This window comes from Amblyraja radiata, chromosome 20 (genome assembly GCF_010909765.2).
Source record: "Amblyraja radiata isolate CabotCenter1 chromosome 20, sAmbRad1.1.pri, whole genome shotgun sequence".
NCBI lineage: Eukaryota > Metazoa > Chordata > Chondrichthyes > Rajiformes > Rajidae > Amblyraja > Amblyraja radiata.
Window position 1 is genome coordinate 26,159,550 of NC_045975.1, and position 23,079 is coordinate 26,182,628.

A 23,079-nucleotide genomic window follows, 5' to 3' on the forward strand; every position below is an offset into this window, starting at 1 on the left:
GCTTTGACTTGAGTATGTTTGTACTTTGACCTGCAAATTAGACTTTGATCAAGTTGAGGGCGAATGCATAATTTCCCTTTCCAGGATCAATATTGTGTGTATTTGCTCACAAGTATGCTGCCTTAACAACCTGCCTGCCCTGTTGCATTTGTTTTCCCCGTCTTGTGGCCTTGCTGCGGAGAGGCTTTACTCTGAATCCAGAGTTGGAGTATTTAATTTTATGTAAAATGTTTGTAATAAGACATTTATTGGTTGGATGAAGACTTTGTCTTGAGATAAGTCTTAACTAATCTACGAGTCATCCTTGGGCTATTTAACTCAACTGAGACTAAAACGTGAGGTTAAAGTGCTGGAGTAAATCAGTGGGTTAGGCATTAGGGTTAGCATCCCGAGAGTAGGTAATGTTTTGGGTCAAGACCCTTCAGAGGTTCTGGGATTTCAGTTCCACGGACGATGGGTCATTGCATTTATGCTAAATGATTAAAACAGAATTCAGTACTAGGCATAGAGGTCAGCCTTACATTACTGTTACATACCAGGGATTGAACATGGAAGAGTATCAATTAGTCTGTCCCTCCATCAGTGGAATGTGTTGGCAGTTTTATAAAGCTGCTGATTGAGATGAGCTCCATCTTGGAGTTAGAAAGGGAAAGTTAATCTTGATAGTTAAATATGTTAGAATACTGAGCATAGTGAAATATTAGAGAAACAAACTAAAACAAGATAATTTGCACAAATCCAAAGATAGCTGGATAGAGTGACTTCTGAGAACCAAAAAGTAGCCTGTTGTTTTTATTTTGTTGGGGAAACAAATTAAAATCTATTTGGGCTTCCCCCATGGCAGTGATTCCATTACGTTATTATAATGTTGCAGGTAGGTACCTGAGGAAATTGAACTATCCCATTGAGTTATTAATATCCACAATTTAAAATATTCAGTGATTAAAATAAACTAAAACATTCTAGTATTAATAATAATACTTTGCAGAATTCCAGTCTGAGCATCAACTGATCACTAACTGTTGAATGAACTGCTGCGTATTTGCATTCTGATAAGAAACCACACTACAAAACTTTTTTTTAGTCACTTTGCTATAATTTAAGGCACATTGTATTACAATCCAAATATGGTTATGGCATCTTTAATTAAAATTGAGTTCTCTCCTACTGCACAAGCTCAATCAAATACAATAGTAATAATAATCAATAGAATTAATGCTAATAAGATTAGGACAGCTGACCAGGTAAAATTATCCAAGAAATAAATCAAGGTGGTCAATTTGTCCTTTAAGTGGCTACAGTGTTTGAGATGAATTCAACACCAGAAGTTCCTCTAATCTGGTAACAACATTTTGAGCAAGTAGAGCTAAGAGGTGCTGATAAAAAGTGAAGAGGCATGCACCTTGTATAAACTGGACATGTGGAAAATAATAATGTTATGAAGAAGGCACATCATAAAATCACACAGAATGGAATGAGAGTAGCTACAGCTGTTCCTACTGGTGCAAAGATTTAAAATTTTAAAGCAAAAGTATTCGATTGTTACTGTATTCGATGGTGACTAAATTATCTCAATTAACCACATCCATGAGTTATCAGAATGGAGAAACAACATGGGTAATATGTGTCCTTAATTACCCAAAACGTCCCTACTTCCATGGCTGAGCTGAATAACTCGCCCTTTGTGAGTTATGACCACATCTTTTCAACAGACCTGTTCAGCTTGTTGAGCCTGTACCAACTCAATGTAAGCAATTTGGGTAGTCTCACCGCCACACCTTAAAATCTGTAACTCTAAAATCCCTTCAGCTATTTATGCAGCCTTTTTCAATACTGCAACCAATACACCTGTTACAATCCATGTTTGTGCATTCCAAGTCCTATCATCAATAACTTAATGTAGAGGGGTCATGACCAGAAACATCACCCATTCCTTCTCTCCAGAGATGCTGCCTATCCCTTTTGGTTACTTTAGCATTTTGTGTCTATCTAAAGTCATTACTTGTCACATTGGTGTTCTTTAGCCAGTAGTCTTCTTTCTGTCTTCTACTTCTTGACCCCCTCCACCTGTGGGGCCACCTTTTTATCTATCGTCAATGATCTGAAATACCTCTTGGACCCCCTCAACTTCTGTTTCAAAGAGAGCAACCCCCATCTTCTTGATATAATGGAGCAATACATGGCTCTCCTCATACATGGTGCTCAGAATTGGATGCAATACGCTCCTTTGTGGCCGTAAAAGTTAATTGAAGTTCCTTGCTCTTCTACTTTATGCTTATTTATAAATAATGTAATTTTTGTGGCAGTTTCTCAACCTGTTCAGCCCTATCACTTCCAGAGGATTAAGCACATTTACTCTTGTCTCCAATGATTGTATTTCTTTAAATTGTTCTCTCAGTTTTATGTTGGCTCCTGTTCTTTCTACCTCAATGTAACACGTGAAATATATTAATAAAACATTACATCAGCAAGCTGGCTGCTCTTTCCAGCATCTTAAAATTCCTTAATCTATTACTATCCTTCTTCAATTCACTACACATCCATGTTTTGCATCAGCTACACATTTGAAAATAGTGCACAAAACATCCAAATCACCATAAATTAAGAAAAATATATCCTTGTGCAGGGAACCCACAATACATCTCCCTCCCACCTTAAAATCCTATTAATAATCTGCTCCCTTTCACGTAACCAGTTTTCTATCCATGGCGTTCACCCCATACCACCCTATTATTTGACACAATCAAAAACTTTTGTCTTTAGAGATGCAGCATGGAACCAGGAACTTCAGCCCACTGAGTCTGCGTCAACCAGCGATCACCCTGTATACTAGCACTATCCTACACACAAGGGCCAATTTTATAATTTACCGAAGCCTACAAACCTGTACGTCTTTGGAGTGTGGGAGGAAACCAGAGCACCCGGAAAAAAACCATGCGGTCACAGGGAGAACATACAAACTCCGGGCAGACAGCACCTGTAGTCAAGTTCGAACCTGGGTCTCAGTGGCACTGTAAGGCAGCAACTCGACCACTATGCTGCCCCTCATCCTGCGTGTCATCCACCTTCTTGTTCCTGGATCAAAAGTTAGTTATGCAAGATTTGCTGTTAGATAAAGTCCAACGATGACTAATTCTGTCCCTGAAGACCAAGGCTCCTTACTGATCATCTTGCTGATGGAGGAGGTCAGACAAAGAGACAGGAAACTCCACAAATGGCCATCAGACAATGGATGTGTTGAAATGTTCATTGTTTCAATCCAAATACGGTCTAATGGTGCAGAATCCCTGCCTTCACGAGCAATCACGTTATGGTGGAATCCAGTCACAGAGTAGGTGATAATGCAGACTAAACAGAATTTGCATCTGACATTCATTTCATAAAATTAATGGTAACACATCTCATAAATTTACAAAAAAATGAGGTGTGTTGAAAGTTTAACCAACATTTTAGACACTGAGTGACAGGATCAGTATAATTATAACATAAAAATCTTAACAGTCATGAAAGAGCCAAACAGAATGGTATGTACGAATGATTACCCACAGTCAAATATCTTCTTCGGATACAAGGCAATAGAAATCTGTTCTTGTACCATAATTTCGAGATCCTAGATCTGCAATATCTACTTCATTTCTGTCCGTATCCTCACAGTTATATTCCTCACAGGGGTGAGCCTTTGGTGCACAGGGAAGGGCTGATACAGGTGGGGGAGGCCCTTTGTAAATTGGTGCCCGGACTCCTAGGGCAAAAAGATATAAACAAACATTTAAAGAATGAGTTTAAGTTGGTAAGATATGTTATTTGAAATTGAAACAAACAGTATAAATATTTGGTTCAAAACACAATTAGAATTAACCCTGGAGATTTTTCTTTCAACCTTTGCTCCTTGTTTTGGAACCATAAAATGTGAAACAAAAATAACACACTCCTGATAAAACTAAATCAGGAGAGGAGAGTTTGATTTTAATAATATCCGGGATCCATCATCCAGGATTTACTTTAATGTTTACTGTTACCTTAATTTATGGACCATTTGAAAGTGGTCTCAGTTTAATTGATCCACTCACCAAGGTCCCCTTCGGGGTCAGGGTCTGATCTACAGTCCAGGTAATCTGGGTTGAGGATCAGCATGGGATCCTTATCATCCTGGAGTCGGGTCTGGGGATCAGCCATTGTAGCTCGCTGAGGTAGGTTCCGAGGTAGAAGCAATCGCAACTCTTTCCAAAATTCAGAAGAGGGGGTCTGTTACACAAACAATTCAAGAATACATGTTAACAATAGCATCTAAATTCAGATTTCCATAATACTTCCTGTCAAGTCTTATGTTCAGTCCTGAGGGTATTTCATTCTCTCCCTACGTCTGAAACTGCTGAGTCAAGAAATGAAAATGCTGCTCGGGTGGAGGATTCATTTCCTAATTAAACTAGTCTTAATAGGACTAGATTTTATTGCAATCTTACTTAAGGTAGACTGGATGTAGAGGGCAAGCTACTGTCTGAACTAGATTAAATTCCATATTAATTCAAGAGATACCTTTTATTCTGGATTTTTAATTAATATAAATGCCCAGCTGTTATCGTAGCCTTTGAACACGTCATTCCAGAATGTTGCATAGGATTCTGAACGTCTAGTCCAGTAATTGATCATTCGAATGACAAACTTTAATTTGATATTTTGGATATGCAGGGACTGGAGGGATATGGGTTATGTGCAGGTAGATAAGTGATGGTCTTGGCATCATGTTTGGCACAAATTGAGGGCCAAAGGGCCTGTTCTTGAGCTCTACTTTTCTATGATCTGTAGTGGGGATATAAAGCTCTTGATAGACATGCTCTTTTCACCATTTAGTGAACCTGTGAGCAAGTTCACACATTCTGCCTCTCGTTGAACCAGGGGTCGATGTTTGATTTAACGGTGGACGGATGAACGAAATGCAAAACTGTGACATCAACACTGAAGATGTAGGAAGGAACTGCAGATGCTTTCAGTCTGAAGAAGGCTCGACCCGAAGCATCACTTATTCCGTTTCTCAAGACCTGCTGCCTGGCCCGCTGAGCTACTCCAGCATTTAATGTCTATCATCAACACTGAAGACTTGCAGAGTGACTCCTATTTATTATATGTCATAGTCTTCCATCTCCATTCTTCTTTTGAATCACCTCATCATTAAATACAATACGATAGAAATCTCAAAGTGTACAATTTCTATGATACAAATTTTGCGATACAAATAATGTTGAAAGCTGTTCAAGCACAAGTAACTACTGTACCATTGATGTAGAGGTCCAGAGCAGGAGAGTGATGTTTTTCCTCTGTGCTTTAAGAAGTTGTATAGCAGGGTGAGACAGCTCTCTGTAGTGGTTTTCAAACATGATAAAGATAGGTTTCCTGGAGAGATCCAACAGATTCCAGAGTGCTTCCCTGTGGAGGGAAAAGTAGACCTGTGAGGATAATGAAGTACTACAACTCAAAACAATATGACCTTTTAGTTTTAGTGTGGAAATAGGACCTTCAGCCCACCAAGTTCGCATTGACCAACAATAACCCTGTACTAGTTCTATCCGACACTCTAGGGACAATTTACAGAAGCCAATTAACCTACAAACTCGCACATCTTTGGAATATGGGAGGATGCCAGAGCAACCAGAGAAAACCCATGTGGTCATAGGGAGAATGTGCAAACTCCAGACAGACAGCACCCATAGTCAGCATCGAAGCCGGGTCTCTGGCGCTGTAAAGGCAGCAATTCTACCATTGCGCCACCCTGTACAAATCAAACCACAATGGAGTTTTATTTACCATGGCTAATGCTGGGAACTACACTGGAGATATTAGGACCTGCATTTGGACATATTCCAAACTGACCAATCCAGGCTAAAGTTGTTCCTACAACACATCTTCACGGTAAAAACTAGCTGTAACTCACAGGACCAATGCACAAAATGAAGGAGAAACTCAGCGGGTCAGACAATGTCTGTGGAGGAAATAGACAAATGGCATTGCGGGTTGGGAACTGGGACGGACGGAGCCTGACCAGCTGAGTTCCTCCAGCAGTTAGTGTTTTGGAACGGGGTACTGATTGTGGATGATCAGCCATGATCACATTGAATAGTTGAGGCCAGTTCATTAGCTATATTTAAGAGGGAGTTAGATGTGGCCCTTGTGGCTAAAGGGATCAGGGGGTATGGAGAGAAGGCAGGTACAGGATACTGAGTTGGATGATCAGCCATGATCATATTGAATGGCGGTGCAGGCTCGTAGGGCCGAATGGCCTACTCCTGCACCTATTTTCTATGTTTTTATGAATGGCGGTGCTGGCCCGAAGGGCCAAATGGCCTACTCCTGCATCTATTGTCTATGGATCTATGCACAAAATACTTACATTTTTATTTCTATCTTGTCCATCTAATATATACTTGCCCATCACTTTTATCCGAAACTTAATAGTATACTTGCCATGGTAATATCACCTGGCTTCTAACCCCAATGAAGGATGACTAAAGTGTATGCAACCCCACTTCACCAAGCCTCCAAATATTGGAGCCAACTCAAAAATGTACCTCTCTAAAGCACACAGCCATATAAAATACAATTCATAGGGAGTCACACTATATCTGTCTTTGACACATATATATCCTTCACACTCTCATATAAATTTAGAAGAGCTGTGGAGACAGAGGCTGGAGAGTGATGAGCAGGGCTACAAAGCCCCCAGTGTCAGAATCTGAAAAGTAATGAAGGTGATAATGGTGATAACTATTTAAGGGAGATAGAGGTAATAGAGTATATTAAATCAATCACTGATTTATATGAGAACCACAAATCCTGGAGACAATCTTTGAATGTCTGTACAGTAAGTGCCACCCTGTTTCACTCCGAGCCAATTCTCAGCTGGGGAGGGTGAGCAGTACCTGAAGTTCAGCCGGCACCAGTCCTGCTGCAGGTATGCCTTGGACAGCACCACAATCAGACGGCGGCAGCGACTAATGTTCATTATAAGCTCTGCTGAAGGCTCTAGATCAAGAGAGAAACGACACAGAATGGTAAGCTGGTGAAAAAGCTATTCTACAGCATAGTGATCATAAAAAAAAAACACAGGCTTAGAGCAAGGAGAATTTTCTCAAGTAAATTTATAAATCAAACATATGATTCAGATGAACATTATTGATTCAGTGCAGGGGTGGGAGATTGCAACCTTCACGTGATCCGCCCTGTTTCAACGAATGCAATCAACCTGGCGTGCACAATCAAATAAGATCAAATAGAACAAGTTGTCCTACAACTTTAGGATGTGCACGCCATACACAAGAAGAAGATTCAGTGCAGATTCTTTTTTTACCTAGACATTCCTCCTGGCAAGTTTGGATCTTGGAAGATTTTAGATTGTGATGGGAATTAGAGACTGAAGGAAGCTTAACCCCTATATGGCTCAATGGTTACAGGCTTGCAAACCAGTTTGCAACTCTTCAATCCTTTTGTCTCACACGTTTTTTCCATCTATGGCCTTTGTCCAACAGTCTACCTATCAAAACCCCCCTTGCCTGTTATTCACTTGTATTTGTTCAAAAGGGAACTGCAGATGCTGGAATATCGAAGGTACACAAAATTGCTGGGGAAACTCAGCGGGTGCAGCAGCATCTATGGAGCGAAGGAAATAGGCGACGTTTCGGGCCGAAACCCTTGAAGGGTTTCGGCCCGAAACGTCGCCTATTTCCTTCGCTCCATAGATGCTGCTGCACCCGCTGAGTTTCCCCAGCAATTTTGTGTACCATTCACTTGTATTTGCCTGATTTCACTCTGCCCCTCCCTCTCTTCCTCCCTTTACAATCAGTTTGAAGAAGGGTCCCGACCCGAAACACCACCTATCCATGTTCTCCAGGGATGCTTCCTGACCCATTGACTTACTCCAGCACGTTGTGCCTTTTTTTGTAAACCAGCATCTGCCGTTCCTAGTTTCTATAGCTCAAGTACAAAGTTGGTTGGTCACCTCAGCCTTGAATAAGATAAAGACGCTATCACAATGGGGACAGGAAGACTGAACCCCTGCACCTAGTCGTTATTCAATGGCATCTGCTTGAGCATCTCAATATCAATTCCGACTGTAGATAGTGTTGAGCCTCAGCACAGTGCTACCTACTGCTGATGTTCACAGTAAGAGCCACTCATCTTACTTGGTGAGGTTCTGGTTGCTGGCAACACTGAGAGGAAATGTATTCTGGTAAAACGATTTCTCCTGCAATGGAAGAATTGTTATGGACTCCTGATCAACATTAATGAAGAGCTACCTGACCCTGGCAGGATATCACAGTCATCCAGGTGTAGCTTGTATCCATATCGATTCTCCAAGTGTGGCTTCAGGATGAAGCTGACGAATTTCCGGTCATCATTAGCAGGCACGTAAGAAATGTAAGCATCATAGAGCTTACCATCTGGGAGAGAAATCACAGAGAAATCAACATCCCAGCACTCCTTTTTTTTTTAAAGTTTAGTTTAGAAATAGAGCACGGAAACAGGCCCTTCAGCCCACCGAGTCCGCAGCAACCAACGATCCCCATAACACTAGAACATGCTACACATTAGGGCCAAATTACTATTTTTACCTAAGCTAATTAACCTGCAAACCTGCACCTCTTTGGAGTGTGGGAGGAAAACAGAGCACCCGGAGAAAACCCACGCGATCACGGGGGAGAATGTACAAACTTTGTACAATATACAAATAGGCTATAGAAACATAGAAATTAGGTGCAGGAGTAGGCCATTCGGCCCTTCGAGCCTGCACCGCCATTCAATATGATCATGGCTGATCATACAACTCAGTATCCCGTACCTGCCTTCTCTCCATACCCTCTGATCCCCTTAGCCACAAGGGCCACATCTAACTCCCTCTTAAATATAGCCAATGAACTGGCCTCGACTACCCTCTGTGGCAGAGAGTTCCAGAGATTCACCACTCTCTGTGTGAAAAAAGTTCTTCTCATCTCGGTTTTAAAGGATTTCCCCCTTATCCTTAAGCTGTGACCCCTTGTCCTGGACTTCCCCAACATCGGGAGCAATCTTCCTGCATCTAGCCTGTCCAACCCCTTAAGAATTTTATAAGTTTCTATAAGATCCCCTCTCAATCTCCTAAATTCTAGAGAGTATAAACCAAGTCTATCCAGTCATTCTTCATAAGACAGTCCTGACATCCCAGGAATCAGTCTGGTGAACCTTCTCTGCACTCCCTCTAGGGCAATAATGTCCTTCCTCAGATTTGGAGACCAAAACTGTACGCAATACTCCAGGTGTGGTCTCACCAAGACCCTGTACAACTGCAGTAGAACCTCCCTGCTCCTATACTCAAATCCTTTTGCTATGAAAGCTAACATACCATTCGCTTTCTTCACTGCCTGCTGCACCTGCATGCCTACTTTCAATGACTGGAGTACCATGACACCCAGGTCTCGCTGCATCTCCCCTTTTCCTAGTCGGCCACCATTTAGATAATAGTCTGCTTTCCTGTTTTTGCCACCAAAATGGATAACCTCACATTTATTCACATTATACTGCATCTGCCAAACATTTGCCCACTCACCCAGCCTATCCAAGTCACCTTGCAGTCTCCTAGCATCCTCCTCACAGCTAACACTGCCCCCCAGCTTAGTGTCATCCGCAAACCTGGAGATATTGCCTTCAATTCCCTCATCCAGATCATTAATATATATTGTAAATAGCTGGGGTCCCAGCACTGAGCCTTGCGGTACCCCACTAGTCACTGCCTGCCATTGTGAAAAGGACCCGTTTACTCCTACTCTTTGCTTCCTGTTTGCCAGCCAGTTCTCTATCCACATCAATACTAAACCCCCAATGCCGTGTGCTTTAAGTTTGTATACTAATCTCTTATGTGGGACCTTGTCGAAAGCCTTCTGGAAGTCCAGATACACCACATCCACTGGTTCTCCCCTATCCACGCTACTAGTTACATCCTCGAAAAATTCTATAAGATTCGTCAGACATGATTTACCTTTTGTAAATCAATGCTGACTTTGTCCAATGATTTCACCACTTTCCAAATGTGCTGCTATCCCATCTTTAATAACTGACTCTAGCAGTTTCCCCACTACCGATGTTAGATTAACTGGTCTGTAATTCCCCGTTTTCTCTCTCCCTCCCTTCTTAAAAAGTGGGGTTACGTTTGCTACCCGCCAATCCTCAGGAACTACTCCAGAATCTAAAGAGTTTTGAAAGATTATTACTAATGCATCCACTATTTCTGGAGCTACTTCCTTAAGTACTCTGGGATGCAGCCTATCTGGCCCTGGGGATTTATCGGCCTTTAATCCATTCAATTTACCCAACACCACTTCCCGGCTAACCTGGATTTCACTCAATTCCTCCCTTTGACCCACGGTCCCCTGCTATTTCCGGCAGATTATTTATGTCTTCCTTAGTGAAGACGGAACCAAAGTAGTTATTCAATTGATCCGCCATATCCTTGTTCCCCACGATCAACTCACCTGTTTCTGACTGCAAGGGACCTACATTTGTTTTAACTAATCTCTTTCTTTTCACATATCTATAAAAACTTTTGCAGTCAGTTTTTATGTTCCCTGCCAGTTTTCTTTCATAATCTATTTTTCCTTCCCTAATTAAGCCCTTGAGCACAAAGGTTTGGGACATTGGTATATATCATTAAAATATCATGGGCACGTGAAAACCAAGAAAAAAGGATAATAAAGTTGGCTCTTATATCGTGGACTGGAGGACAAGAGGATAAATATTACATGACTGCTGTTCAGAGTCCTTTGTACCACATCTGAAGACCTGGAAAAACTCTCACTCTTGGAAGAGTGAATTTGCTTTGGAGAGGCTGCAACATAAACTTAACTAGATGATACTTCAATATAAAAAAGTTTAATCATGGTGCCAAATATCACCATCTAGGATTTTGTTCCCCATAATTAAGAAGATTAAGGGATTTTGTGATTGGTCACCTGTGGAACAAAATTATACAATTTGAGACATTGGCCAGTACATGGAAACTGACTGTTTCTCTCACTATAAATGCTGCCTGATCAGAGGATCTTCTCCAGCAATCACTATTTATAGTTAAAGTTTTCAGAATCCACGGCATTTTATCTTCCCATGTTATGATCTTGTTCTCAGATCATATAAGCATACTTCCGGGGAGTGTTGTAGCTGCATTCAGGGAATCTAATTCAATACTTTGGCCATTAAATTAAATCCTTGGAACAAACATCACTTACCATTGACTTCAAACTCTCCATATTTGTTTCTGTACCAGAGCTGCAAATCCAATCTGCACTTCACATACAGGAATCCAGCCAGAAGCAACGCAACAAGCACCAAGAGGGATCCCAGAACTGCCGGAACATGGCCGGCAATATCTACAACTTGGAGAAGCACAGTAAATAGCAGCTGGAATGAATCTAGACATAGACTAATCAAGGGAATCACAGATTAAGCACAGTACCAAAGCCACAGGACATTGTTTCCTAGCATAGACGAGGACGAGTGGGAGGGAGGACGGGGGGGGGGGGGGGGGGGGGGGGGGGGGGGGGGTGGGGGGGGTGGAGGGGGTGGGGTTGGGAGGGGGGGGGGGGGGGGGGGGGGGGGGTGGTGGTGTTGGTGGGGGGTGTGGGGGGGGTGCGGTGGGTGGATTTTTATTGTATGATTGGGCAGTGCTTGTTTTTTTTTGGGAGGGGGTTTTTCGGGGTGAATATTCTCAGTGAAATATTTTGCTACTCCACAATATTGAGGTCATATTTTTTCTATGTTTCTATATATCATCAGCTATCATCTTTTTGGCTGCTTTGTTTTGCTGATCAAGGTCAGGGGTGCAATTGCTCGGAAACGGAAAATTATTTCCACTCATTTCCAACCCAACAACATGCTAGAGATGAACAAAACACGAAGGTGGACTTACTTGCTTTTTCCAGTGTGAAGGACATGGATTCTTTGCTTATGAGACATGTGAAGATCCCATAATCAGTCTCACTAGTCACGGTTACATTTAGAAAGCTGGACAGAATCTTCTCTGAAGAATCGTTTTTAAGCCTGATGAACAAGGAAGAATTGGGGATCAGTGACATTATCTAATAATAGATCCAATCTCTGACTTAGTCTTCTCAGTCCCAGAAGCATCACCGACCAGTCTACAAGTTTGTCATTATAATGCCTCTCCTTCCATGTTCCATCATCCTCATGCAGAATGATTTCACATTGTAGACACAAGGAACTCCAGATGCCAGAGTAGATACAAAGAACTAGAGTAACTTAGTGGGTCAGGCAGTATCCCTGGAGAACATGTCTGACCCGCTGAGTTACTACAACACTTTGTCAGAATTCACTTTGTGCTAGCCTCAGGTCAGATGTTATTCTTGTACTAGAAGATGATGGGTTTTAGATATTTTCTAGGAAATGACTATGTACTCAGTGTTGTCTTGTGCAAATGCTGCAATCGTTGATGTTCTGTCTTTTAAACCAGGTATATAACCAATTCCTTCTCTGCCATCTCTCAGAATAGAGTGAAAATGCAAAATAGAGAGAGGTCATTTGGCAGGATATCTCCACTGTTTTAATGCTGTATTTGATCAGAAGATACATTTTCCAAGTGCTCTAGATTGAATAAAATCCATTTTTTCCCCTGTGATCCATTGCGGGGAAGTTGCTGTCATCTTTACCTGTGTAAAATCAATAATGAACCTTGGGACAGAGTTTTTCAATTGATCTTCACTGAGCTCCAAAACTCATTATCAAGACCACTTACCTCCACCTTTGCCCTTACCTCTCTGGATCCACCTGCTGCAATTACCTAACCCCTTGACTGGCAATAGAATCTCAGTTACATCTCTCTCTTCTTTGGGCATCAATCAAAGCAAATGGCCCTTCAATATCTTCACATAAACTAGGCAACTGCTGGGGTGAGGGTGTCATTCAGGAGTGTCACAGATCTGGACAAATTCCTCACAAAGATTATCACCAGAGAACAATGAGAAGATTAACTGAGCAGGTCAGCAATCAAGATTATCTCCACATTTACCACAGCTCTTTCCATAGAAATGCACTGTATGCAAATTGGCTGCTAGATTTGCCAGCAAAACTGTTGTAATTGTAAACTTGAACAATTAATAAGCTGTAACGGTATCTAGACTATCCCAAGGACTTGAAAGGCACTCATGCTCCTGATTTTCTCCTTTTTTTACACATGCTGTTTCCATGGTATTAAATCCAGCACAAAATGCCACTTAACAGAGGTGTTTATAATTGTGCAAATGTTTCAACTACAGTCCAAATCGAAGATTACTTCCTTGCTCACTTTCATAAGTATGACGAACAAACCATAGATACCAGCACCAAATGGATATGAAAAATATGAAAGGGACCATGGACTAACAACAGTTGACATTCTCACATTATTTGTGCTAACAATGGAAGATGAATTTATCCCTCTTTCTTTTAGGTACAAACCAAATATTATTGTTTTGGAGGTTTAAATCATCTTACTTGCCTCAATTAGGAGAGATAGTGGAAAGCTTTCCCCCACAGCAGATGTGTTTAAGGAGGAGGGAATAAGTTTGGAGTAATTTACGAGAGTTTCGAAGAAGAATTGTTCTCAACTGGAGGGTGGTGGGAATACACTGCCTGAGTGGTGGTGGAGATGGGTGCTCTTACAACATTTAACAAGTATTTAGACAATCACTTAAATCACCGAGGCATAGAAGGCAATGGGGTAAGTGCTCAAAAAGGAGATTAATACGGATGGGTTAGCATGGTCTTGGTGGGCCAACAGGCTTGTTTCAATGTTGTTTGAATCTGTGAATATGAATCAATACTAATATTAGTGACCTATATCTTCACACACATACCTATTCCATTTAAAATCGATTCATACAAAGTGCTATTTTTTCCTATCCTTCCTCTAAAAGCTGTAAACATTGTTCATCTGCATCAACTACATTCAAGAAAACCATGCTTTCTCGTGCATGTTCTCTAGTCAAAAGATAATTTGGAGCTCATACCACCTTGCCCAGGTTTTTGATTACCTGTGCTAGTAATTCTAGTTTCAGTCCCTGAAGAAGGGTCCCGTTCCAAAACATTGTCTGTTCATTTCCCTCCACAGGTGCTGCCTGACTGGCTTAGTTCCTCCAGCTGTTTGTTTTATGTTGAAGATCCAGGAGTCTCTTGTGCATTCATTTATAGGTTAGAAAGTTTGTACAGTCTGAGCCCAATAATTGCAAGCCTTGAGAATTTAAAATGCAGTTATTTTAACATTTTGATATCAAAATAAAAGCTAGTATCAGCATGGTGGCTATTCCTAGTCTGTCCTGACCTCTACGGCTGTGTGTGTGGGGTTTGCATGTACTCTTTGGGAGATTTCCACGTTCCTCCCATGTCCCAAAGACTAGCAGATCAGTAGGTTAATTGGCTGGTATCAAATATAGGTGAATAGATGAATGGAAATTGATGGGTATGTTTGATGAGGAAACAGGACAAAATAGGAAGAAACAGATGGCTCTGAGAGCACAATGAGCTAAGATAGCCTCCTTGAGTTGTACGGAAATATGGAAACAGAAAATCCACACAAATGGAAAAACCTGTGAATAAAATCTAAATTAAATGTTAAGGTCCTCCCCAATGCACAGTGAAACGATAAAATAAATTGCCTTCCCAGTCCCAAATATGAATATTCTTTCATCTAGTTTCCAATACGTCAACATCTAGGACCAAAAATTAATCCTTTGGACTTACTTTGCCCTCTCTTTTTTTTTTTTAATATTTTATTTTATTAGAAGTAAGTACAGTCATATGGCACCAAAGTGCCTAATATATATTTTCATAATACATTTTATGTACAACTTCTTCTTTTTTTTTTTTGTTACATTGAAAAAAGATTAGAATAAGAAAAAGAAGTTAGATAGTAAAGGACAGAAAGACGTGAAATATATAGTGTGTGAAAAAAGAAAACGAGTAAATGAAGAAAGTTGAGAGAGAAAATAGAGAAAATAAAATAAAAGATAAAAGAAAAGGAGATCATTATTTATAATCTTGACCAACCCTCGTCCAAGTTATTTTTTACAATTGTGTTGCACCATATGATTCCAAAAAAACGACGAATGGAGACCAACTCGTTATGAATTGGTCTGATTTATCCATTAGGAGGAATCGCATTTCCTCAAGATGAGCGGTGTCCAACATACTTGCAATCCACATTTTAAGCGTTGGTATTGATGTACCCTTCCAAAATTTAAGAATTAATTTTTTTGCTATTATTAAACCATAGTTAAGGAATAGATTTTGAGATGTGTTCAATTTATTCCCATCTTCCATTACGCCAAATATAATCATTTCAGTATTAGGTTCCATTCTTGTCTTGAATGATTTTGTAAATATTTCAAAAATATCATTCCAAAATCTATGCAGGAAACTAAGGAGTGTGTTATAGTTGCCTTTTGGGCTAGACATTTATCACAAGTGGCGGATATATTTGGATAAAATTTGTTCAATCTTGTTTTTGAATAATATAATCTATGTACAATTTTAAATTGAATTAGATTATGTCTTACATTAATTGAACATTTGTGAATATATATCAGGTATTTTTCCCATTTAACCTTCGTAATTTTTATCATTAGTTCCCGTTCCCACTCTTCTCTAAGCACCTCTGTCGATGGTAGGTCTATATTTAGAATACTATTATATAAATATGATATTAATTTTTGTGAGTCAGCTTCAATATTCATTGCTTCTTCCAATAAGTCAGGAGTTACTTTTTGATATCCTTGTATATATTTTTTCACGAAATCGCAAATCTGAAGATATTTAAAATATTGGTTGTTTTTCAATTTCAATTTTAATTGTAGTTGTTGGAATGATAGTAGGTTTCCCATTTCGTACATATCCCCGATCCTTCTAATTCCGAGACTTTCCCATTGGTTATATGTCTTATCAATAAGAGATGGTTTAAATAAAGGGTTATTCGCTATTGGCATTAACAGTGATAGATTTCTTAATTTTAAAGATAATTTTATTTGTTTCCAAATTCTTATTGTACCATATATAATTGGGTTCTTCTTATATATTGTGTTATTCAGTTTTTTTGGGGAGAAGAGGATCGTTCCTATATTACAAGGATGGCAATCCTCCTTCTCCATTTTTATCCATTCTGTCTGTTGGGTAGAACTATCCAACCAATAAATCATATTCTTAATATGCACTGCCCAGTAATAATACATAAAATTCGGAAGTGAAAGTCCCCCGACCTCTTTTGGTTTACATAAGTGTTTTTTTGTGATTCTATGTGATCTATAGTCCCAAATATAATTAGTAATAATAGAGTCTAATTTAAAAAATATATATTTTGGTATATATACCGGTATAGATTGAAATAGGTATAGTAATTGTGGTAGGAAGATCATTTTTATTGCATTTATTCTACCTAATAATGATAAGGGAAGTGTTTTCCAAAATTTAATCAACGTATTAAGTTTATTTAATAAAGGTATGAAATTAGCGTTGAATAATGCTTTATATTTTCTAGTAATCTGAATACCCAAATATTTAAATTTTTCTGTTGCGATTTTAAAGGGGAACTTCAGTAAGTGTGTAGGTTCTTGAGGTTTTAATGTCATGATTTCACTTTTATTCCAGTTTATTCTATATCCAGAAAAAGACCCAAATTCCTCTATTAAGTTTAATAAATTTGGTATGCTCGTTTGTGACTTTGTAATATATAAAAGTATATCGTCTGCATATAATGAGATTTTATTCTTTGAGTCCCTGGTATTATAGCCCTGAATATTCGGATGAATTCTTATACTTTCAGCCAGGGGTTCTATCATAAGGGCAAATAGCAGGGGTGATAGTGCACATCCCTGCCTATTACCCCTTGATAGTTGAAATTTTTGAGATAACATGTTATTAGTTAAAATTCTTGCCATTGGTTTATCATATAATAATTTTACCCATGTTATAAAATTCTCTCCCATATTAAATTTTTGTAGTACTTTATATAAGTATTGCCACTCTACCTGATCAAATGCTTTCTCTGCATCCAAAGAAATAATTGATATATCTTCTTCCTCTACTTTATGCGAGTACATTATATTAAACAGGCGTCTCAGATTATTAAATGAGTATCTTTTAGGTATAAACCCATTTGATCAGGGTTTATCAATTTACTAATATATTTGCTTAATCTTCTTGCTAAAATCTTTGCTAAAATTTTCTGATCTGTATTTAAAAGTGATATAGCTCTGTACGAACCCGGATCTTCTAAATCTTTATCTTTTTTTGGAATAAGCGTAATAGTTGATTCTGTTAGTGTTTCAGGTAGTTTGTTTTCTTTAAAAGCATGGGAGTATAAATTAAATAAATAAGGGGTTGTTATCTCCTGAAATTTTTTATAAAATTCATTTACTTTGCCCTTTCTGAGTGAAAAAACAACGATTGCCACTTTCGGGCTTGAAAGATGTGTTCTACCCCAGTCTCCATCAGTAACCCAGTGATTAAAGTTCATAACTGAAAAATAGTAGCAAAAACAGTCCAAGCAGCATATATTTCTTTTTTTCCTTCAAATTGGTTTGGTAGCTACAACCACTGATTTGAATGACTAAACATTTGCCTTTTATTAGTCCTCCTTCGTCCCAAATTCCCTTTCTGGATCTGTCCCCTGAGATACAAAAGTTCTGATAAACAAGAAGTTAACACGTAGAAACAAGGAACTATAGATGCTGGTTTATACAAAAGATGGACCCAAAATGCTGGAGTAACTCAGTGGGTCAGGCAGCATCTCTGGAGAAAAAGGTGACGTTTCGGGTTCAGACCCTTCTTCAGGCTGGTATAATTCCCCATTAACTACAATGAGAATCAATGTTCCCCAGATGAAGATTGTCTCTCACACGCAAACAAATATCTGACAATGGCCTGTATTCCTGTCATAAAAAGATTTATTCAGCTGTTCGGTCCTGCTCCTCATCCCTGCATTACATGCACAGATCCCACCAATTAGCAGAACTGTCCCAAATCTGCACAATAGCCTAAAAAGCAAAGCATATCTGTAATGTAGTGAATGAACAAATTATAAACAAGATCCGTATTTTACACCAACACTCATTCAGTGTCCTAAAATGGTTGCGGAACGCTTCATAACTCTTTCCTTCGCTGAAATGTATCTAATTAATTTTTCTTAAGGGCTGATAATTGTAAGTTTGGATGAAAAGAATTGAAGGCAACAAGATCAAAGTCATGAAGGTTCTTCTGGTTGCAACAGCAGATCTTACTTAACAATTTGGACTGTTCCCATCCCAGGACACAGACAGATTAAGAGGAAATCTGCCGGGCATGTGAGAAAGTAGTGAAGGAGTATGGAGGCGAGTAGCAATGGAGGTTTAAGGAAGTGGAAGACTGTAGGGCAGGAGTAGAAGTACCTATAAAGGTATGGTGTAAGCAGGCCCAGTGATGAGATATAAAAATAATTGCATCAGTACCCAAGGGGAAACAATGACAAAGCTATGCATGAAAAGAAGTTGGAAGAAATAATTAGATTGTTCGAACAAAGAGCTTACTCGGACACAATAAACTAAATGCCCCCAGCTGAAATGTATCATTATTCATTCTGTATTACCAATAATTTTATCTCCCACATTATCCTGGTCACCCATTGAAAATCACCAAATAACATTCTTTACACATGAACATTCACAGTTATTGTATGTGGTCAAGATCTAAACCTACTTAAATTGAAGTGGATAGTTATTGTGATGTCTGTGTACCCGGTGTGGTCACAAACCCGGTGTGGACCTGTCCTTTGTCACAACTAAGCCTTACCTCAGACAAGAATACCTTACATGGTGCCAGAAAAAAAAAGAAGAAAAAAAGGGGAAAGAAGTAGAGGAGAGCAAGCCTCAAGCCTCCATGGAAGAGAAGTAGTAGAGGAAGGTTCAAATAGGACAGTGGAGCCACTACCGGCATCGAACAAGTCCGACGAAACAGAGTGAGCCCGGCCGGAAGGAGTGTCAGCCCGGTCGTGAAAGCCCCGACGCAGGGGAGCGAGGTGCAGCCCCGATGAGAGGTGCAGTCCCGACGCAGGGGAGCGAGGTGCAGCCCCGACGGGAGGTGCAGTCCCTACGCAGGGGAGCGAGGTGCAGCCCCGACGGGAGGTGCAGTCCCTACGCAGGGGAGCGAGGTGCAGTCCCTACGCAGGGGAGCGAGGTGCAGCCCCGACGGGAGGTGCAGTCCCTACGCAGGGGAGCGAGGTGCAGCCCCGACGGGAGGTGCAGTCCCGACGCAGGGGAGCGAGGTGCAGCCCCGACGAGAGGTGCAGTCCCGACGCAGGGGAGCGAGGTGCAGCCCCGACGAGAGGTGCAGTCCCGACGCAGGGGAGCGAGGTGCAGCCCCGACGGCAGGTGCAGTCCCGACGCAGGGGAGCGAGGTGCAGCCCCGACGGCAGGTGCAGTCCCGACGGGAGAAACAGCGACCGGCATGGCAGCAACCAGGTGAGCCCGAGAGCCAACGGTGGGCAGAGAAGCGGGACCTGCAGAGAGGTGCAGTCCCAACAGAAGATGCGAAGAGCAAAGACACAGACACAGGTGGAAGTGCTGTAGAAGTGCTGTAAAATAAATTATATTGAAATGCTGTATGACATGCTGTAAGAAATGGGTCTCTCCCAATTGGGTTTTGTTTACCTGATATATACTGCCTCGGTACTCTTGCTCTTTTCCACAGATATGTACTGCCTCGGTTCTTTTGGACGTAAAAATAATACAGAACCGTGTAATTATTTGGCTTTTTTCGACAGAAATACACTGCACTTGGTACTGTTGTGATAAAAGATCATTCCTTCCATAAGAAGGGGAGATTATTTTGTTCTTTTCTACTGATATACACTGCCACTGTACTGCTTTATCTGTTTATTTATTTATTTATTTATTTGTCTATTTATTTATTTATTTATTCCGAACTAGTAAAGACATTAAAGACATTAATAGTAACAAAATCGAAATTATCAAACAATTGGACATTACAATCAATATTTACAAAGCAATGAAAAGAATAAAAGCATGTGAGTTAAAAGACTGCATTTGGTACTGTTGAGATAAAAGGAACATTCTTTCCAGGAGAAAGGGGGAATGTAAGAACAAATGTAAGAATACTATAGAACGGGGTTCTATTAGTTATTAGTGTTCAGTCTGCACAGGTGATTCGGGTGTACTAATTGGGGGGCAATCAATGTTTTGTCTTGAATATGCAGTTCATTATCTTTTCTCTTCTCCCTCATCGAGGCCAAACTAAGTTTGTGTCTGTTAATTGTGTTTTCAACAGCTGCAGGTGATCACCGCAGTTCATTATCCCTTCTCTTCTCCCTCATCGAGGTGATCAACCAAACTAAGTATGAGTCTGGTTGATGGAATAAAAGGGGGACCCCGTGTAGCAGTGTGTAAAAAAACCCTGGATAGCCGTGGATGGACCATCAGTAGTCAGACGCCCAGATGGGAGAAACCTGGACAGAGGAGCCCGTCTTCCAGAATCCAGCAGTAGTCTCCCAGAAGGGTCTTTAAGTAGGAGACACCTAGTCAGATGAGCCAGTTTCCCAGGGGTGAGAAATGGCCAGAGGATCCCGTCTCCTAGATGCCAGAATAAGTCCCCAGAAGCCTAGCTAGACGAGAGGTGGGAGCCAGTCTCCCAGTCACAGCAGAAGGCAATTGAGAGAGGCCCTTTGCTAGAGTGTAATAAAAGTGGATATCAGGGGAGATGATAAACAAAGTGAAAAGGGGGAGATGTATGATCTGTAAAATGAAGAGGGAGATATAAAGTAAAGAGGGAGATGTGATTTCTTGCTACGTTATGTAATAAATGTAATATGTATATAATGTAAATACAAGTGCCTGTAACATCTTAAAAGTAAAGAGGGAGATGTGATATCTGTGATGTCTTTGCAATCAATGTAACAGAAACTCGTGCATGAGCCTCGTGACTGAGGTCAAGTGACCTTCAAGATAAAAGGTAGTGATTGCAGAATAAACGGGCTCTTGCTCTGGAACACAAACCCGGTGTGGACCTGTCCTTTGTGCTAGTCACAACTAAGCCTTACCTCAGACAAGAATACCTTACAGTTACCATGGATAATTGAAGAGACAGGTAACAGTTTGTGTTGCCCATATATCGCCACCAACAAATAAGGAAATTAAAAAAGAATTAATTATATTACCTGGTCTCATTGGTCTGGGTGTATTTACTAGTGTTGGTGATCACATGCTGGTCCTTAATCCACTGGATGCTTGCGTCACACTGATTGAACTTCTGATTGTAGAGTAGCTTCACTGAACAATTCAACACAGACCAGGATCCAATGGAAACTCTATAGGTCTCATTTGCAGAAGGTACCAAGAATTTAGGTGTAGAGTTACAGGGACTGTCTAAGCAAATAAAAACACATTTACTGCATTAGTACAATTCATTAATCACAAAACAGATGTTAGCATATTGCAGCAATTGATAAGTTATTTCTGCAAGGCATCTGAGCCAGGAATTCTTGTTTCCACTGCAGTGGTGATCTGGATGTCCTCTGTAAAGGCACACTACAAGCAGACTTAGTAATGATTAAAAACACATTTGGATCAGCAATCAAGGGAAAACAGCATTGATGTACAGAAGGCTCTAGGGGTCCAATTTTGCAACTCTCTGAAAATGGCAATACAAATAGATGGGTAAAGAAGGCTTGTGGTATGTTTGCCATCATCAGTTGAGTGTAATCATTGAGTCATCTTCATTGAGTATGAGTCAGGAAGGCGTGGTGCAGCTTTTTAGGATTTTAGTTAGGCTGCATTTGGAGTTGTGTGCAGTTCATGCAGGGCCGGCCTTCGGAAGTGCGGGGCCGAATTGGGAACTATTTTGGTGAGCCCCAGGTTCCCAGCCAAGGTCTGTAGAATCATAGAAATAGAAATAGTCTATTATAGACGTTATACAGTGGCTTGCAAAAGTTTTCATACCCCTTTTTAAGTGCACATTTTGTTTACTTTCCATGCTACCATAGATATACAGTGGCTTGCAAAAGTATTCATACCCCTTGAACTTTTCCACATTTTGTCACGTTACAACCACAAGCGTAAATGTATTTTATTGGGATTTTATGTGATAGACCAACACAAAGTGGCGCATAATTGTGAAGTGGAAGGAAAATGATACATGGTTTTCAAATTTTTTTTACAAATAAAAAACTGAAAAGTGTGGCGTGCAAAAGTATTCAGCGCCCCTGAGTCAATACTTTGTAGAACCACCTTTCGCTGCAATTACAGCTGCAAGTCTTTTGGGGTATGTCTCTACCAGCTTTGCACATCTAGAGACTGAAATTTTTGCCCATTCTTCTTTGCAAAATAGCTCGAGCTCAGTCAGATTGGATGGAGAGCATCTGTGAACAGCAATTTTCAAGTCTTGCCAGAGATTCTCAATTGGATTTAGGTCTGGACTTTGACTGGGCCATTCTAACACATGAATATGCTTTGATCTAAACCATTCCATTGTAGCTCTGGCTGTATGTTTAGGGCCGTTGTCCTGCTGGAAGGTGAACCTCCGGCCCAGTCTCAAGTCTTTTGCAGACTCTAACAGGTTTTCTTCCAAGATTGCCCTGTATTTGGCTCCATCCATCTTCCCATCAACTCTGACCAGCTTCCCTGTCCCTGCTGAAGAAAAGCATCCCCACAGCATGATGCTGCCACCACCATGTTTCACAGTGGGGATGGTGTGTTCAGGGTGATGTGCAGTGTTAGTTTTCCGCCACACATAGCGTTTTGCATTTAGGCCAAAAACTTCAATTTTGGTCTCATCTGACCAGAGCACCTTCCTCCACATGTTTGCTGTGTCCCCCACATGGCTTGTGGCAAACTGCAAACGGGACTTCTGATGGCTTTTTTTCAACAATGGCTTTCTTCTTGCCACTCTTCCATAAAGGCCCGATTTGTGGAGTGCACGACTAATAGTTGTCCAGTGGACAGATTCTCTCACCTGAGCTGTGGATCTCTGCAGCTCCAGCAGTTACCATGGGCCTCTTGACTGCTTCTCTGATCAATGCTCTCCTTGCCC

At 40.6% G+C, this 23,079-nt stretch overlaps 1 protein-coding gene across 2 annotated transcripts in view; it reads right to left on the reverse strand.

Moving 5' to 3' along the window:
• Positions 1–2,911: 2,911 nt before the first annotated feature.
• sigirr (single Ig and TIR domain containing) overlaps positions 2,912–23,079 on the reverse strand; it is a 33,183-nt gene continuing 13,015 nt past the window's right edge. Inside the window, exons 2-9 of one of the 2 annotated variants that reach the window (XM_033039128.1) lie at positions 21,209–21,416; positions 11,927–12,057; positions 11,247–11,387; positions 8,289–8,432; positions 6,915–7,017; positions 5,274–5,424; positions 4,071–4,245; positions 2,912–3,742 (exon numbers count right to left, since the gene is read on the reverse strand). In XM_033039128.1, coding sequence (XP_032895019.1) covers positions 3,549–3,742; positions 4,071–4,245; positions 5,274–5,424; positions 6,915–7,017; positions 8,289–8,432; positions 11,247–11,387; positions 11,927–12,057; positions 21,209–21,416 — 1,247 coding nt within the window. In that variant the 3' untranslated portion in view covers positions 2,912–3,548. Of the gene's footprint in view, positions 3,743–4,070; positions 4,246–5,273; positions 5,425–6,914; positions 7,018–8,288; positions 8,433–11,246; positions 11,394–11,926; positions 12,058–21,208; positions 21,417–23,079 lie in introns of both variants that reach the window. The other variant, XM_033039127.1, reaches the window with a different exon arrangement.